The 18544-nt window shown below is 40.4% G+C and overlaps 1 protein-coding gene across 2 annotated transcripts in view; it reads left to right on the top strand.

Moving 5' to 3' along the window:
- The window catches only part of UNC13B (unc-13 homolog B), a 211927-nt gene that overhangs the window by 73215 nt on the left and 120168 nt on the right, over positions 1-18544 (top strand). For both annotated transcript variants that reach the window (XM_005900762.3, XM_070375689.1), the window contains exon 7: positions 1353-1410. In XM_005900762.3, coding sequence (XP_005900824.1) covers positions 1353-1410 — 58 coding nt within the window. The remainder of the gene's footprint in view (positions 1-1352; positions 1411-18544) is intronic.

Below are 18544 nucleotides of genomic sequence, written 5' to 3'. Positions count from 1 at the left end.
AACTTTTTTATGATTGACAGTTTTACTAATACTATTATATTGTTTGAACTGTGCTTGACTTCTGCTCCTTACTGTAATGGAGGTAGTAATAGCATTGTCTGCCTCTGGTATTCGTATTGTAGTTTGTTGCTTGTAAAGTACTTTTTATAGAAGAGTATGTTTATATACGAAAAGTGTTTTGTATTTTGTATCCAATCACTTTACATGCCCTTCACCACTAACATTCATGTGTAAGCCACTAATCAACTTTCATCTGAATAATTACAATAACTAGTCTTATTTCCCTACAGTTCTTCTCTCACAGCAGCCAAAATGATTTTAAAGCGTAATCAAGTCATATCCCTCTGCTGTTTAAAACTTCACACAGCTTCTCAACAGACTAGAGTAACATCTAAACTCCTTACTGTGATTTCTATTCCCCCAGTGCCTGGAACAAGGCCTTAGACGTAATAGGCACTCAAGAAATATCTGTTGAATGGATGACGCCTTCAGTGTTCGAGAAGCTCTGTCTTGCCCAGAATCTACAGTTTATTAATAAATGGCAGAGTCAGGATGAAAATTCACATTTCCAACTTACCTTTATAAATTGCTGAACCAAATTGCTATATTTTTCCAGTCCTCCAATGGGCTTTGAACCAAACCCATTTTGCCTTCCAGACTCTCTGTACCTGTGTTAATTTGTTTATGCTTTTTTGTTTTGCCTTTCTAAATCTTGCCCATCTTCAATACATGAACTTAATTTGGCTTCCTTTTACAGAACTTTCTTTGTATGGCTTCAGTGGTCTGTTTTTTTGGTGGTGATAGTGGTGAGTTGTGTTGGGGAGGTTAGAGTATAACTGGGAAGGAGACTCTAGTAAATACCAGATGTTGTATTGCATACTTACGTAAGTGATTTCACTTCCCACAGGATCTTGTGAGGGAAGAACCACTTTTTTTTTCTTTTTAAAGATGGAGAAAACTCAAGTCTCAGAGAGGTTTTCAGTTCCATCACCCAGATGGGGAAATCTATACTTTATCTGAGTTTTCTAAGTCCTCTAAATCTTCTAAGACTAAAGCCTTCCACCACTGCCTGGCAGAGCTAGAATGGTGCCCAGCTGACCTTGATCAGAGCCGACTTTTTGCTCTCCTGGTTTAGCTTGTCACACTGGGCCAATGCCATATCTGATAGTCTGGCCTGTATGTCAGGATCACACAGGAAAATCAACAGCAGGATGATCTGTTTCTGTTTGATAAGAAATCTGACTCCAGTCAAATGCTAAACCTTTTTATAGGTAGCTATGTTTTTTTCCCCCGCTTCCTCTTTACTTGGGCCTCTTACTGTGTTTTGTTTTTTTTCTCCTTTCTTCCTCTAGTATTCTAGTCAAGAAGAAAGCCAGAGGAAGCAATTGCCTACTGCTGCCGCCCAGTGTTGTAAGTGAGAAACTTGTCTCTGAATCTCTTCTTAATCACAGCTTTCTGTCAGTTCTCCAAATGTGGCTTATTTTGAGTTGGGGAGGTTGGAGAGAGATGGTGTGTATAAACAGAAGATATTCCAGAAATACACCTTATTCAGGCTCATCCTCCCAATGGCTATCTCCCCGTTAGCTTTAAGAAGAGATCTTTTGGTTTTGTGTGGCTGTAGGTAGGGCAGTGAGGCTTTTTTTCCTCTGTTTACCAGCTTTTACCCCTAGAGGAATGATTTTTACTGTTCTGTCTCCATTTATCTGTTATTGTCCTTTAAGAGTTTCCACCTCTGGAAACTCTAGTTTAGGTCTTTCCTCTGCTCCCATTGTATCCTATATATATATATAGCCATCATATGTTATAATCTATATATATTTATTTGATAAGAATGCAAAATTTTTAAAGGCCAAAATTTGTATTCCTAGCATCTGGCTCAACACCTGATAACATAATATGTGTGTGTGGGCTAAGTTGCTTCATTTGTGTATGACTCTCTGTGACCCCATGGACTGTAGCCCACCAGACTCCTCTGTCCATGGAATTCTCCAGGCAAGAATACTGGAGTGGGTTGCCATTTCCTCCTCTGGGGGATCTTGCCTACCCAGGGATCGAACCCATGTCTCTTGTATTTCCTACATTGCTGGGCGGGTTCTTTACCCACTAGTGCCACCTGGGAGGAACTCAGGTAAGCCTCAGTAAAGGAGATCAGTAAGCCTCAGTAAAGTTTGATAAATGATTAACTGAGTGAGAGAATTTGTTATTTCCTTTGAGGTTAACTTATCCAGACCACACAAATTCCTTTTTGAAATGAGCTGTACATTGTTGGTATATTGGTATCTTTTCAGTTTCTCTCAGAATAGCTTGAGCAGACACCAAAGGATTGACTCGAAATTAGTTCCCTTTCACTTTTTCAACTCTGGGGGTTGGCTTGCCTATGTTTTGTTTCGTTTGTGTTGCTGTAGTGTTTCTGAATCACTGCCAAAATCTTTTCAATGGCAGGTTGATAGTCCTGGTAATAGTGGTAGTAGTTATTGTAGTAATGCTACTACTAATAAGAACCATAGCAGCTAACATATTTTGAGGTTTGATAGTATGCCAGATGCTGCTGTAAGAGCTGAAATGTAGTAACTTATTTAATCTTCACAGTAACCCTAAGACATAGATTTTACTGTTTTCCTCGTTTTTAAGATGAGGAAACTGAGATTGAGTTATTTGCCACAGATCACATAGTAAGTGGTGAAGTAAATACTCAGATACAAACAGTCTGACTCTATAGCCCATGCATTAAACCACCATGTTATACCACTTCATACTGTTTCTGAGAAGAAGAACCTCTATCCATGTTTATAAATCCATTGGTTGTCTTCCATTCTATTGGCTACTTACTTTCCTGATAAAAGAGAGACCACTGGCAGAGGTCAGTACTTTTTCTTTATTTAAATAACACCTATTTTACATATGATTTGTTACTTTCATTTTTCCCATTTGGGAACTAGTATTTATCAAGCATTTAGAGTCATGGGAGACAAGAATCTGAATTGAACACCAAGTTGTGAATTAAAGTCTCTAAGTCATTTCCAAAACTCATTGTAATGAGATAATTTTGAGTTTTTAATCTTTTAAGTCTTTTTCCAAGATGGCTAATGCAAGTGAAATGGAATAATTGAGCTTTCTCTTCCATTCCTTCTTGGTTCCATTTGATGAAATGCAGTTCAAGTGATTAAAGAGCAAATGCTTAGAGGGCAGGAGGAAATAAGAGAATGTAAATAATCAGCATTTATGAATTCTCTTACTTTTTAAATATGTTTACCAGCTAATTTGTTTTATGTGAAGTGAAGTGAAAAGTCGCTCAGTGGTGTCCAACTCTTTGCAACCCCGTGGACTGTAGCCTGCCAGGCTCCTCTGTCCGTGGAATTCTTCAGGCCAGAATACTGGAGTGGGTATCTGTTCCCTTCTCCAGGGGATCTTTCCAATCCAGGGATTGATCCTAGGTCTCCTGCATTGCAGGTGGATTCTTTACTGTCTGAGCCACCAGGGAAGCCCAATTTGTTTTATACGCATAGCCTATCCCTGTCTTTTGACTACTCTCTAATATATTTTTATTTGGAAAAACTTTAAACTTATAGGAAAGTTGAGAAAACAGTACATTGAATACCGATTTACCTTTTACTAGATTCAGTGATTAACATTTTGCCAAATTTGCTTCTCTTTCTCCCTACTGATGTTTCCCATTTCTGTCTGTATATGCACATACACAAAAATATACATGTGTGTTTTCTGGAATCATTTGAATATAAGCATCAGACTTTATGACACATCAGCATGTGTCTCCTAAGAGAACACTTTGCGTAACCAAAATACCATTATTAGAATCAAGAGATTTAACATTGATTATATATATTAATAATATATGATATATAGTTAATATTAAGAATTCCCCAGTTGTCCCCCAAGTGTTTTCATAGACCTGCCTTGCACCAGCATGTAATTTAATCAAGAATTGCACATTTTTACTCAGTTGTCCTGAATCTTTAATCTCCTTTAATAAAAAACTTGCCTTTTTAGTCATTTATGACACTGGCTTTTTTTCAGTTAGAAAAATATTTTTATTCTAATTATAATATCTACTGCAGATGGCAGTATATACTAGTATAGGTTTGTGGGAAGCCATTTGATAATATGTACCAAGAGGCTTTAAAAATCCATAACCTTTGACTCAGCAGCTGAATTTCTTGAAATTTGTCCTAAATAATCAAGAAACTGATGAGGATTTGTGTAGAAAGATATTCATTTCAAAATATTTAAATAGCAAAATTTGAAAATGACTTAATAAGCAACAGTAAATATAATAGTCATAAGATTTGAATATTATGCTTTGAATAATAGGGAAATTTTCATGAAACTAAATTAAAATATACAAAACTCTTACTCTCTGTATGTGCATATGCATATACATCAGTTCAGTTCAGTTCAGTCGCTCAGTCATGTCCGACTCTTTGCAACCCCATGAATCACAGCACGCCAGGCTTCCCTGTCCATCACCAACTCCTGGAGTTTACTCAAACACATGTCCATCGAGTTGGTGTTGCCATCCAGCCATCTCATCCTCTGTCGTCCCCTTCTCCTCCTGCCCCCAATCCCTCCCAGCATCAGGGTCTTTTCCAGTGACTCAACTCTTCGCATGAGGTGGCCAAAGTACTGGAGTTTCAGCTTCAACATCAGTCCTTCCAATGAACACCCAGGACTGATCTCCTTTAGGATGGACTGGTTGGATCTCCTTGCAGTCCAAGGGACTCTCAAGAGTCTTCTCCAACACCACAGTTCAAAAGCATCAATTCTTCGGTGCTCAGCCTTCTTCACAGTCCAACTCTCACATCCATACATGACCACTGGACTGGAAAAACCATAGCCTTGACTAGACGTACCTTTGTTGGCAAAGTAATATCTCTGCTTTTGAATATGCTATCTAGGTTGGTCATAACTTTCCTTCCAAGGAGTAAGCGTCTTTTAATTTCATGGCTGCAGTCACCATCTGCAGTGATTTTGGAGCCAGAAAAATAAAGTCTGACACTGTTTACACTGTTTCCCCATCTATTTCCCATGAAGTGATGGGACCGGATGCCATGATCTTAGTTTTCTGAATGTTGAGCTTTAAGCCAACTTTTTCACTCATAGGTATATGTGTGTGTGTGCGTGTATAATTTAAGAGTTTTTCCTATATACCCCAAATTGCATACCCCTAAAATTCATATGTTGAAGTCCTGGCCCCTTATGTGACTGTATTTGGAGATAAAGCCTGTGAGCAGATGAGAAAGATTAATTGAAAATGTAAGAATGAGGCTCTAATTTGATAGGGCTGATAACCTTAGAGATTTCTAAGGGGAATGGAGCAAGAAGGTGGCCATCTACAGGCCAGGAAGAGAACTTTCATCAGGAACCAAATCAGCTGGCACCTTGAGCTTGGGCTTCCTAGACTTTAAACCTGTGGGATACAAATTTCTGTTGTTTAGACCACCTAGACTATGGTATTTTGTTACGGCAGCTGAGCAGACTAGTATAGGTTTTGGTGCTGAGAGTCGGGGTGCTGCAGTAACAAATACCTAAAAATGTGACAGCAGCTTTGGAAGTTTGGGTAATGGATATAAAGACTGGAAGAATTTTGAGGTGCAAACAAGGTTGTTGTGCAGGGACTGTTGGGAGAAATGGATATTAAAGGATGTTCTGGAGAAGTGTCAGATGGAAATGAGGGATGGTTTATTGGAAACTGGAGGAAAGGTGATCCTTGTGGCAATGAACTTAGCTGAATTGTTTGAGGGTTTTGTGAAAGGTACAGTTTATAAGTGATCAAATTGGGTGTTTAGCAGAGGTGATTTCTAAACTAAATAATGAAGATATGCCTTGGGTCTTCCTTATTGCTAATAGTAAAATGCCAGAAGAGAGGGTTGAATTGAAGATGAAATTGTTAAATAAAAAGGAACTTGAATTTGGAGATTTGGCAATTCTTAGCCTATCCTTAGCCTATATTTTGTGAAAAATGAAAAATCTTGTTCTGAAGAAAATACTAAAGAGATCATGGTATGACTCATGGACTTAACCAGCCATCAGCAGAAGCCAGGAATAGAGATGGAATTATACCAGCAGAGACATTGCCAATTTCAACCAAAGGGGACAGAGAAAGAGGGATGGAATGAAGGAAGGCTGTTGGATTTCTTGAATTCTTCAAGACTCAATCATAGAGTATTTGACTGTAAACATGTGCTGTTCTTGAGGAAAGGCAAAAGTGACCCGGAAGGTGATTTGGAGAATATCAGGGCTGCCACTCTCAGCACAGGCCCAGGGGACAGAGATGTTTCCTTCTGTTTCAGAGGGTGATCACCACTGAGAGCTATGGGGCCAGGGCCCTTCTGCAGAGCTGTGGGAGTGACAGTGTCACTCCAGTGGAGGACGGGTCATGGAACCAAAGAGAATTATTCTCTAGCCTCATGATCTAATGGAATTTGCCTTGCTAGGTTTTGGACTAGCTTGAGACCTGTCACTTCTTTCCTATCTCTTCCTGGTGGAGTGAGGTTATCCTTCTGTCTCATCATTGTAATTTGGAAGCACATATTTGGTTTCACAGGTTCACAGCTAGAGAGGAATTTTGCCTCAGGATGAATCATAACTGAATTCTCACTCATATCTAATTTAGTTGGTATTTAAATGAGTTTTTGGACTTTAGAATTGATGCTGGAATGAATGAATGCATTTTGCATGTTTTAAGGATGTGAATTTTGGGGGACCAGAGGCAGAATGCTAGAGCTGAATTTTGTCCCCCTGAAATTCATATATTGAGGCCCCAACTCCCAATGTGTTTGTATTGAGAGAGTCATTTATGACTTTAAATGAAGTCATAAAGATGGAGCCCTGATCTTATAAGTCTGTTACCTATTTAAAAAGAAGAGACAACTGTGCTCTCTGCCATCTGAGAATACATGGCAAGAAGGTGGCCATTTATAAGCTGGGAAGAGAGTTCTCACTGAACTCTGCCAGAATGCTGATCTCTAACTTTTCAGCCTCCAGAGACTGAGAAAATACATTTCTTTTGTTAAGCTACCTAGTCTATAGTATTTTGTTATGGCAGTCTGAGCAGACTAATATACTTATTATAAATGTATCTGTACAGTTAGGGGGAGAATACCTAGAGAAACACTAAAATACTAACCAAACTTTTCTTTGACACATGGGGACTTTTTAAATCCCTTTTTGCATTTCTTTCATTTTCTAAATATTTAACAATGTACTAATTTTAATAGTTAAAAGTTATTAACAAGAGGAATGGAATAACTGGATCCTTGTTCTAGAGGTTGGTTTACTGCTGTCTCTCTGAGTGATTTTGAAAGTCTTTCCATTGTCTATTTCAATTTCTTGATGTATAAAATGGGAGTGTTGGTCTAAATAACCTCTAGAACTCTTAGCTGTAATATCGTGTGACTGTAGCTTCCTAGTCCTGAGAGTTCTTCATGTGGATGGTCCCTCTTCTGTTTTCTTTGCTAGGGTCAGTTCTCTGCAGTCACTGTGACATGTCCACAAAATATTTTCAGAAATCACTGGGCTACTACTCTAAAGAAACCCTTTTTCTTATCTTTGATATGAAAGTTCCTCTGGCCCCAATTATGTCTTTAAAAATTGAGATTCTTTAAAAATTTTGGGGTGAACTATATTTTTTTTCCAATGTTTTCTTTCCAGACTTTTCTGATGGTGAGTTTAACATTCAGTAATAACACTTTGCATTCACTTTTATCTTAGGATATGTCATTCTCCTTTGGTAACTGTGATATATGTAGATATGTCATAGGGCGATTATTACATTATGTCCACATATCTTTTATCCCCTGTGTTATTGTCAGTTCTTGTTCCCATTACTTCAGGGAAAGATATGGAAGGCAAGAACTGAAGAAATGGTGTTCCTGACTTTAGTAACTGAAAGCCTAGGATTTGAGGGCAATGTTCAAAATGTTTTGAATAAATACTATGGGAGGAAGTAGAGATTCACCTTAATCTCCCTTTTCCTGAATAAGAGAAGCCTTGCTTGACTTGAGTGAGAGAGAAAGAAGGTGACCAGAGTAGATTTCTTGGGACCTTATGTCTACTTTCTGGGTGGTACTAGTGAACAGTAGGTCCCTGGAAAGGGAATGGCTGGGTGCTGTGTCTAGGCCAGTGGATGCTCACTGAGACTGCTATGTTCCAACAAGTTGTGCATGCTGCAGAAGGAATCCTGGGCTCTCTGCAAGTAGCAGGTGAGACTCTGGTTCCAATGAAGCCACTTGAGCAGGATTAAAAGAAATCTCAAATGTTTTCTGTGTGCTGGAGGTGACCTGGGATATTTCAGTGAATGCTGTTACACAAAGACATACCTATGCATGAACAGTCATGTCACTCCAGTGTCTTATTCTCATACTGTCAGTATTTGGAGCAGTCTTTCCGGACAGGTAAGACTTACACTGAGATTCTCAAGATATTTGAGTTTTCTAAGAACAATAACATCTGTCCTCCTCGAAGAGGTCTTGAGCCTCTTTTTGTTGGTGGTTGTTGCCTGTCGGATTGCTACTGCTTGATTCTTCCTGCTCTCTTGGGTAGGTGAATGCCTGCTCTCTCATTGGGGTCCATTTGTGACCCTCCAGAAGTTGCCTCATTGTACCCTTCAGGGTCCAGTTCCTGGATGCGAGAGATTGCTTTGGTTCAGCCTCTTTCTTACACTACTGACTTCTTCCAACAGTAGATGTACTTAGTTTGCTGCTACTGGGATCCTACCACATAGAGACTTTTTGAATGGGGAGAGTAACAGGACAGCTCAGGCCCAGGCACCACCAGCAGTAAAGAATCTGCCTGCCAATGCAGGAGACATAAGAGATGTGGGTTTGATCCCTGCGTTGAGAAGATCCCTTGGAGGAGGGCATGGCAACCCACTCCAGTATTCTTACCTGGAGAATTGCATGCTTAGAGGAGTCTGGTGGGCTACAGTCCATGTGGTTGCAAAGAGTTGGACATGACTAAGCAACTTAGCATGCACGCAGGCCCAACCATATTCCACAAAATTCATTTGACTCTTGGGGAGCTCACTTATTCTTGATCTGAGAAACCAAGGCAATTTCCTTCTATTCTCTGTCTCCCAGCTCTGCTTCCTCTTTTCAGTCCTCTTGTCTACAGGGTTCAGATCAGCAGTTCTTCTACCCACGTAGACCTGTCTGGCTTCCCTTCTGCAAGCACCCCCAGTCTTTGTGAATCTTAGAACTTCTCCTCACTTGAATTCAGAGAGGAGAAACAGGAGAAGGGACAGTGTAGCCTCTCTTCACCAACAATTGCTCTCTCCAAAAGTTGTTTATTTCCATATCAACATAGCCATTCTGCTGGACAGCTGACAAGGATCCAGTTAAAGTTTCTTTCAGAATTCCCTAAAATTTGGATTGATCTGATTGTTTCTTCATAATCACTTCTGGTTACTACAGAGCTGATGTGAGTTTGTCCCTTTATTTGTGATGCTTATGTTAATTATTAGGTCAGTTAAGTTCAGTTCAGTCGCTCAGTCGTGTCCAGTTCTTTGTGACACCGTGGACCACAGCACGCCAGGCCTCCCTCTCCATCACCAGCTCCTGCAGTTTACCCAAACTCATGTCCACTGAGTCAGTGATGCCATCTAATCATCTCATCCTCTGTTGTCCCCTTCTCTCCCGCCCACAATCTTTCCCAGCATCTGGGTCTTTTCAAATGAGTCAGCTCTTCGTATCAGGTGGCCAAAGTATTGGAGTTTCAGCTTTAGCATCAGTCCTACCATTGAACACCTAGGACTGATCTCCTTTAGGATGGATCTCCTTGCAGTCCAAGGGACTCTCAAGAGCCTTCTCCAACACCACAGTTCAAAAGCATCAATTTTTCAGTGCTCAGCTTTCTTTATAGTCCACCTCTCACATCCATACATGACTACTGGAAAAAACAGAATTACTAGTTCAAATGATGTTCTCTAGATTTCTCCACTGCTAAGGTATTTTTTTCCCTTTTGTAATTAATAAGTAAAATATTGGGGGTAGGTAGGTAGTACTTTGAGACTGTGTGTATTTAACCTATTTCTTGTAACCTTTCATCCATTAATTTTAGAATCCATTATGATTATGGCCTAAATTTATTATTACATTGGTGTTGCAAAATGTTGGTTTCCTAATTCTATCATTCCTTTACATTGAGTAACTGCCAGTGTTCTGTAAAGCTTTCCCTCCTCGCTTACCCTCCTTTTTTATGACTATCACTATGGACTTACGAATTCACTTCTGTCATTCTCTTTGCTCAAATTCTCCCAAATTTGGCCCGTCACAGTCCCCTTAACTCAGATCTTGTGTCCTTTTGATGTGACCCCATTATTTATTTATTTATTTAACCATTTCCTTCCTTTCCTGATATAAGCTGTTCCAGGCTCTTCTTGTCCTTTTCTGCTTCTGTAATAGAATAAGTCATTTCTTAAGTGAGCCCTGGCTTCTTTTAGTGGGGGATCGTATTTAGAAATCAAGGTATTCAAACTTCAGTCTTCAGTAAAGATGTTTATACCTATGTCTTGTCAAGGAGTGCAGTAGCACACTGTGTTGCCACACCAAGTGACAGTACTAAGTTCTGCAGCTTTCTGCTGTATTCAGTTTTTACATGTCTGCTTTGCCCACCCACTGTGTTATCAATGACAGTATCACTGGCTGCAACTGAGAAATGAATCAAAAGTGAATCAGCATCTGGCAAGGACTTGGTGAGATGAGTACTCACATATTCTGTCAGGGTGTGTAAATTAGTACAACCTTTCTAACTCAGTAATTTCACTTCTAGGAACCATTCAGGGAAAATAACTTGAGATGCAAAGAAACACTTATGAATAGATTTTAGTTACAATGGGGAAAAATGTCAAAATTACTGGAAGAACGGGTAATTGTGGCAAGTTCCATATAATGGAATAATATGTTTGTAAGTAATTTTTTAAAATGCAGGGAACATTTATGTGAATAAGTTTTTAGAAAAGCAGGATCCTAAACTGATGAAGTAGTAGGATCCCAGCTATCTGAAATACAAATTACTCATAAGCATAGGGACAAAACCTAGGAAATAGTTTTAATAGTGTCTCTCAGTGGTAGAATTGTGGGTAATTTTTTTCTTTATCCTTCTTTATACTTTCTAAATTTTCTCCAAATGCATTTATTTCATGATAATTTAAAAGCTAATAAATATTTATTAGAAAATGATCCCAGGCCTTACACTATAGAGGTAGGCCATTGTAGATTTATTTTTTTAGTTTGTATTTGAGACTTAATTGAATGATGGTTGTTGGTTGATGGTTGAATGATGATGGTTGTTGGAATTGGCAATGTTTAGCTAAACAATACTAGTGGTTCCTTGATTGAGAGTTTTAAGTAGCTCTTAAAGTTGTCTCTTCTGTTGGTTACATCCCTGAGGTCTCTTGTAATAAATTACTATGGTTGAAATAAATTTGGGGATCTGTTTTTTTATATGTAATATGACCTCTAAGCAAGCTTGAAACTTTGAGATACAGCCCACCATTGATGTTTCAAAGAGATTTTCTCTGATTGTCTCTGAAAGGTTTGTTTCACTGCTTTTGTTACAGTGTTACGTATAAATAGTACCTTATCAGATCCTATACTGAAATCTCCTGAGTATGAATCAGTCTTTTAAATTAGCAAAATAGGGCATAACTCAACATATTGTTTAAAATTTTTCTTAAAGAATGAGTCAGTTCAGAGCAGTTGGGTGTTAGTCACATGCATGAAAAAACAGTGACCAACATTCAGAGGCATCATCAGGAATACAATTTGCCTACCAACTTATGACATCTTATTTGATCACACTGACTTCAAAAGGGTTTCTTTTACCAACATGCCCAGAAGTGACGTGTTTACATAAAAATGTCTTTCCTTTTTTTCCCTTTTCAACCGTTAGTGTTATATTTCCTGGTGATCCATCATGCTGATATTACTGATCCTTAAGAAGCATGAGGTATTAGTGCTTCCCACTACGCTTAAACCATCAGGCTTGATGTACTATATCCCTTGTCTGCAGCACACTCAAATATTCCTCTTATATTGTATGATTCTTGGTCTTCATCTAAAACTGTCCAGTGCCATGCTGTGATTTGTCTTATTTTTAATATTCTACCTGTTTGGGGAGGCAGGGAAATAGGCTATTATATATGTGTAACCAGATATTCCTCACCTGGAAGATTAGATTACTGCCTATTACTGTATAGATGATGGTATAATTCCCCTGCAAGATTCAGCCAAACACAGAAGTCTGGGCAGATACTGCCAATTCTGTTATTAGTTCCATTTCTCTAGCTACCACAAGCAAGACTAGATTTACACTTGTACTAATGAACTTACTTACAAAATAGAACTATTAATACAGTCGTGGATGTAGAAAACAAGCTTATGGTTACCAGGGGATATGAGGGGCAGGGACAAATTTGGAATTGACACGTACACACTACTATATAAAAAGTAGACAGCTGATAAGAACCGGCTGTGTAGTACAGGGAACTCTACTCAGTACTTTGTAATGACCTATATCAGCAATATGTGAACCATGAACTTCCTGATGTTCAAGCTGGTTTTAGAAAAGGCAGAGGAACCAGAGATCAAATTGCCAATATCTGTTGGATCATAGAAAAAGCAAGAGAGTTCCAGAAAAACATCAATTTCTGCTTTATTGACTATGCCAAAGCCTTTGACTGTGTGGATCACAATACACTGTGGAAAATTCTGAAAGAGATGGGAATACCAGACCACCTGACCTGCCTCTTGAGAAACCTGTATGCAGGTCAGGAAACCACAGTTAGAACTGGACATGGAACAACAGACTGGTTCCAAATAGGAAGAGGAGTATGTCAAGGCTGTATATTGTCACCCTGCTTATTTTAACTTCTATGCAGAGTACATCATGAGAAACGCTGGACTGGAAGAAACACAAGCTGGAATCAAGATTGCCGGGAGAAATATCAATAACCTCAGATGTGCAGATGACACCACCCTTATGGCAGAAAGTGAAGAGGAACTCAAAAGCCTCTTGATGAAAGTGAAAGTGGAGAGTGAAAAAGTTGGCTTAAAGCTCAACATTCAGAAAACGAAGATCATGGCATCTGGTCCCATCAGGTCATGGGAAATAGATGGGGAAACAGTGGAAACAGTGTCAGACTTTATTTTTCTGGGCTCCAAAATCACTGCAGATTGTGACTGCAGCCATGAAATTAAAAGACGCTTACTCCTTGGCCTTTCATAAAAGGAGGCTGCCAGAGATCCTGTCCGCCTAGGTTTAAGGAAGCCCTCAAGAGCTGTGCGTCCGGCGCGCTAAAGCTCAGGCGGCTGCGACGGGCGCGCTAAGCGTGGCCAAGAGGAGCCACCCCACGTCCGAGGTCAGGGGCAGAAGCCGGGAGGACCCCATGCCCGAAGGACTGCGGCCAAGAGGAGTTACCCCACGTCCAAGGTCAGGGGCAGCGGCCGAGAGTACCAGGTTGCGACGGCGCAGGAACCGCGGAGAGGAGCTACCCCGAGTCCGAGGTCAAGGGGGGCGGCCGAGAGGAGATACCCAGCGTCCGAGGTCAGGGGTGGCGAGGAGAGGAGTTACCCGCGTCCGAAGTCAGACGCGGCAGGCGGGAGGAGCTACCCCACGCCGGAGGCCAGGGGCAGTGGCCAGGAGGACCAACCCCTCATCCAAGGAGCCGTGGCTGCACAGGCGCAGGAGGGCCTAGAGGAGCTATCCCATGGTGGAGAGATCTGACAGAATGTGGTCCACTGGAGAAGGGAATGGCAAACCACTTCAGTATTCTTGCCTTGAGAACCCCATGAACAGTATGAAAAGGCAAAATGATAGGATACTGAAAGAGAAACTCCCCAGGTCAGTAGGTGCCCAATATGCTACCGGAGATCAGTGGAGAAATAACTCCAGAAAGAATGAAGGGATGGAGCCAAAGCAAGAAGAATACCCAGCTGTGGATGTGACTGATGATAGAAGCAAGGTCTGATGCTGTAAAGAGCAATATTGAATAGGAACCTGGAATGTCAGGTCCATGAATCAAGGCAAATTGGAAGTGGTCAAACAAGAGATGGCAAGAGTGAATGTCGACATTCTAGGAATCAGCGAACTGAAATGGACTGGAACGGGTGAATTTAACTCAGATGACCATTATATCTACTACTGCGGGCAGGAATCCCTCAGAAGAAATGGAGTGGCCATCATGGTCAACAAAAGAGTCCGAAATGCAGTACTTGGATGCAGTCTCAAAAACGACAGAATATAGATCAATGGAACAAAATAGAAAGCCCAGAGATAAATCCACGCACATATGGACACCTTATCTTTGACAAAGGAGGCAAGAATATACAATGGATTAAAGACAATCTCTTTAACAAGTGGTGCTGGGAAATCTGGTCAACCACTTGTAAAAGAATGAAACTAGAACACTTTCTAACACCACACACAAAAATAAACTCAAAATGGATTAAAGATCTCAACGGAAGACCAGAAACTATAAAACTCCTAGAGGAGAACATAGGCAAAACACTCTCCAACATACATCACAGCAGGATCCTCTATGACCCACCTCCCAGAATATTGGAAATAAAAGCAAAAATAAACAAATGGGACCTAATTACCCTTAAAAGCTTCTGCACATCAAAGGAAACTATTAGCAAGGTGAAAAGACAGCCTTCAGAATGGGAGAAAATAATAGCAAATGAAGCAACTGACAAACAACTAATCTCAAAAATATACAAGCAACTCCTACAGCTCAACTCCAGAAAAATAAATGACCCAATCAAAAAATGGGCCAAAGAACTAAATAGACATTTCTCCAAAGAAGACATACAGATAGCTACCAAACACATGAAAAGATGCTCAACATCACTCATTATCAGAGAAATGCAAATCAAAACCACTATGAGGTACCATTTCACACCAGTCAGAATGGCTGTGATCCAAAAATCTACAAATAATAAATGCTGGAGAGGGTGTGGAGAAAAGGGAACCCTCTTACACTGTTGGTGGGAATGCAAACTAGTACAGCCACTATGGAGAACAGTGTGGAGATTCCTTAAAAAACTTGAAATAGAACTGCCTTATGATCCAGCAATCCCACTACTGGGCATACACACTGAGGAAACCAGAAGGGAAAGAGACACGTGTACCCCAATGTTCACCGCAGCACTGTTTATAATAGCCAGGACATGGAAGCAACCTAGATGTCCATCAGCGGATGAATGGATAAGAAAGCTGTGGTACATATACACAATGGAGTATTACTCAGCCATTAAAAAGAATACATTTGAATCAGTTCTAATGAGGTGGATGAAACTGGAGCCTATTATACAGAGTGAAGTAAGCCAGAAGGAAAAACACCAATACAGTATACTAACGCATATATATGGAATTTAGAAAGATGGTAACAATAACCCGGTGTACGAGACAGCAAAAGAGACACTGATGTATAGAACAGTCTTATGGACTCTGTGGGAGAGGGAGAGGGTGGGAAGATTTGGGAGAATGGCATTGAAACATGTAAAATATCATGTATGAAACGAGATGCTAGTCCAGGTTTGATATACGATACTGGATGCTTGGGGCTAGTGCACTGGGACCCAGAGGGATGGTATGGGGAGGGAGGAGGGTGGAGGGTTCAGGATGGGGAACACATGTATACCTGTGGTGGATTCATTTTGATATACGGCAAAATTAATACAATTATGTAAAGTTTAAAAATAAAACTAAAAAAAAAACGACAGAATGATCTCTGTTCGTTTCCAAGGAAAACCATTCAATATCACAGTAATCCAAGTCTATGCCCCAACCAGTAACGCTGAAGAAGCTGAAGTTGAACGGTTCTATGAAGACCTACAAGACCTTTTAGAACTAACACCCAAAAAAGATGTCCTTTTCATTATAGGGGACTGGAATGCAAAAGTAGGAAGTCAAGAAACACCTGGGGTAACAGGCAAATTTGGCCTTGGAATACAGAATGAAGCAGGGCAAAGACTAATAGAGTTTTGCCAAGAAAATGCACTGGTCATAGCAAACACCCTCTTCCAACAACACAAGAGAAGACTGTACACATGGACATCACCAGATGGTCAATATCGAAATCAGATTGATTATATTTTTTGCAGCCAAAGATGGAGAAGCTCTATACAGTCAGCAAAAACAAGACCAGGAGCTGACTGTGGCTCAGACCATGAACTCCTTATTGCCAAATTCAGACTTAAATTGAAGAAAGTAGGGAAAACCACTAGACCATTCAGGTATGACCTAAATCAAATCCCTTATGATTATACAGTGGAAGTTAGAAATAGATTTAAGGGACTAGATCTGATAGATAGAGTGCCTGATGAACTATGGAATGAGGTTCGTGACATTGTACAGGAGACAGGGATCAAGACCATCCCCATGGAAAAGAAATGCAAAAAAGCAAATTGGCTGTTTGGGGAGGCCTTACAAATAGCTGTGAAAAGAAGAGAAGCGGAAAACAAAGGAGAAAATGAAAGATACAAACATCTGAATGCAGAGTTCCAAAGAATAGCAAGAAGAGATAAGAAAGCCTTCCTCAGCAACCAATGCAAAAAAATAGAGGAAAACAACAGAATGGGAAAGACTAGGGATCTCTTCAAGAAAATCAGAGATACCAAGGGAACATTTCATGCAAAGATGGGCTCGATAAAGGACAGAAATGGTATGGACTTAACAGAAGCAGAAGATATTAAGAAGAGGTGGCAAGAATACACAGAAGAACTGTACAAAAAAGATCTTCACGACCCAGATAATCACGATGGTGTGATCACTGACCTAGAGCCAGACATCCTGGAATGTGAAGTCAAGTGGGCCTTAGAAAGCATCACTACGAACAAAGCTAGTGGAGGTGATGGAATTCCAGTTGAGCTATTCCAAATCCTGAAAGATGATGCTGTGAAAGTGCTGCACTCAATATGCCAGCAAATTTGGAAAACTCAGCAGTGGCCACAGGACTGGAAAAGGTCAGTTTTCATTCCAATCCCAAAGAAAGGCAATGCCAAAGAACGCTCAAACTACCGCACAATTGCAGTCATCTCACACGCTAGTAAAGTAACACTCAAAATTCTCCAAGCCAGGCTTCAGCAATATGTGAACTGTGAACTTCCTGATGTTCAAGCTGGCTTTAGAAAAGGCAGAAGAACCAGAGATCAAATTGCCAACATCCATTGGATCATGGAAAAAGCGAGAGAGTTCCAGAAAAGCATCAATTTCTGCTTTATTGACTATGCCAAAGCCTTTGACTGTGTGGATCACAATAAACTGTGGAAAATTCTGAAAGAGATGGGAATACCAGACCACCTGACCTGCCTCTTGAGAAACCTGTATGCAGGTCAGGAAGCAACAGTTAGAACTGGACATGGAACAACAGACTGGTTCCAAATAGGAAAAGGAGTTCGTCAAGGCTGTATACTGTCACCCTGTTTATTTAACTTCTATGCAGGGTACATCATGAGAAACACTGGACTGGAAGAAACACAAGCTGGAATCAAGATTGCCGGGAGAAATATCAATAACCTCAGATGTGCAGATGACACCACCCTTATGGCAGAAAGTGAAGAGGAACTCAAAAGCCTCTTGATGAAAGTGAAAGTGGAGAGTGAAAAAGTTGGCTTAAATCTCAACATTCAGAAAACGAAGATCATGGCATCCAGTCCCATCAGGTCATGGGAAATAGATGGGGAAACAGTGGAAACAGTGTCAGACTTTATTTTTCTGGGCTCCAAAATCACTGCAGATTGTGACTGCAGCCATGAAATTAAAAGACGCTTACTCCTTGGAAGGAAAGTTATGACCAACCTAGATAGCATATTCAAAAGCAGAGACATTACTTTGCCAACAAAGGTTCGTCTAGAAAAGGCTATGGTTTTTCCTGTGGTCATGTATGGATGTGAGAGTTGGACTGTGAAGAAGGCTGAGTGTCAAAGAATTGATGCCTTTGAACTGTGGTGTTGGAGAAGACTCTTGAGAGTCCCTTGGACTGCAAGGAGATCCAACCAGTCCATTCTGAAGGAGATCAGCCCTGGGATTTCTTTGGAAGGAATAATGCTGAAGCTGAAACTCCAGTACTTTGGCCACCTCATGCGAAGAGTTGACTCATTGGAAAAGACTCTGATGCTGGGAGGGATTGGGGGCAGGAGGAGAAGGGGACGACAGAGGATGAGATGCCTGGATGACATCTCTGACTCGATGGACGTGAGTCTGGGTGAACTCCAGGAGTTGGTGATGGACAGGGAGGCCTGGCGTCTGCGATTCATGGAGTTGCAAAGAGTCGGACACAACTGAGCAACTGAACTGAACTGAACTGAACTGATATGGGAAAAGAGTCTGAAAAAAAAGAGTGGATATATGTATATGTATAACTGATTCACTTTGCTGTACAGCTCAAACTAATATTTCATTGTAAATCAACTTATACTAAAAAAAAATTGGTGGCTATAACTAAAGATGTATTTCTGTGAACAATGGAAGCAGAAAAGTGGAAGTGTTAGTGTGCAGTGGTGTCTGATTCCTTGGGACCCCATGG

The sequence above is a fragment of the Bos mutus genome, chromosome 8, assembly GCF_027580195.1.
Source record: "Bos mutus isolate GX-2022 chromosome 8, NWIPB_WYAK_1.1, whole genome shotgun sequence".
Taxonomy (NCBI): Eukaryota; Metazoa; Chordata; class Mammalia; order Artiodactyla; family Bovidae; genus Bos; species Bos mutus.
This window is presented reverse-complemented; position numbering and strand designations above follow the sequence as displayed.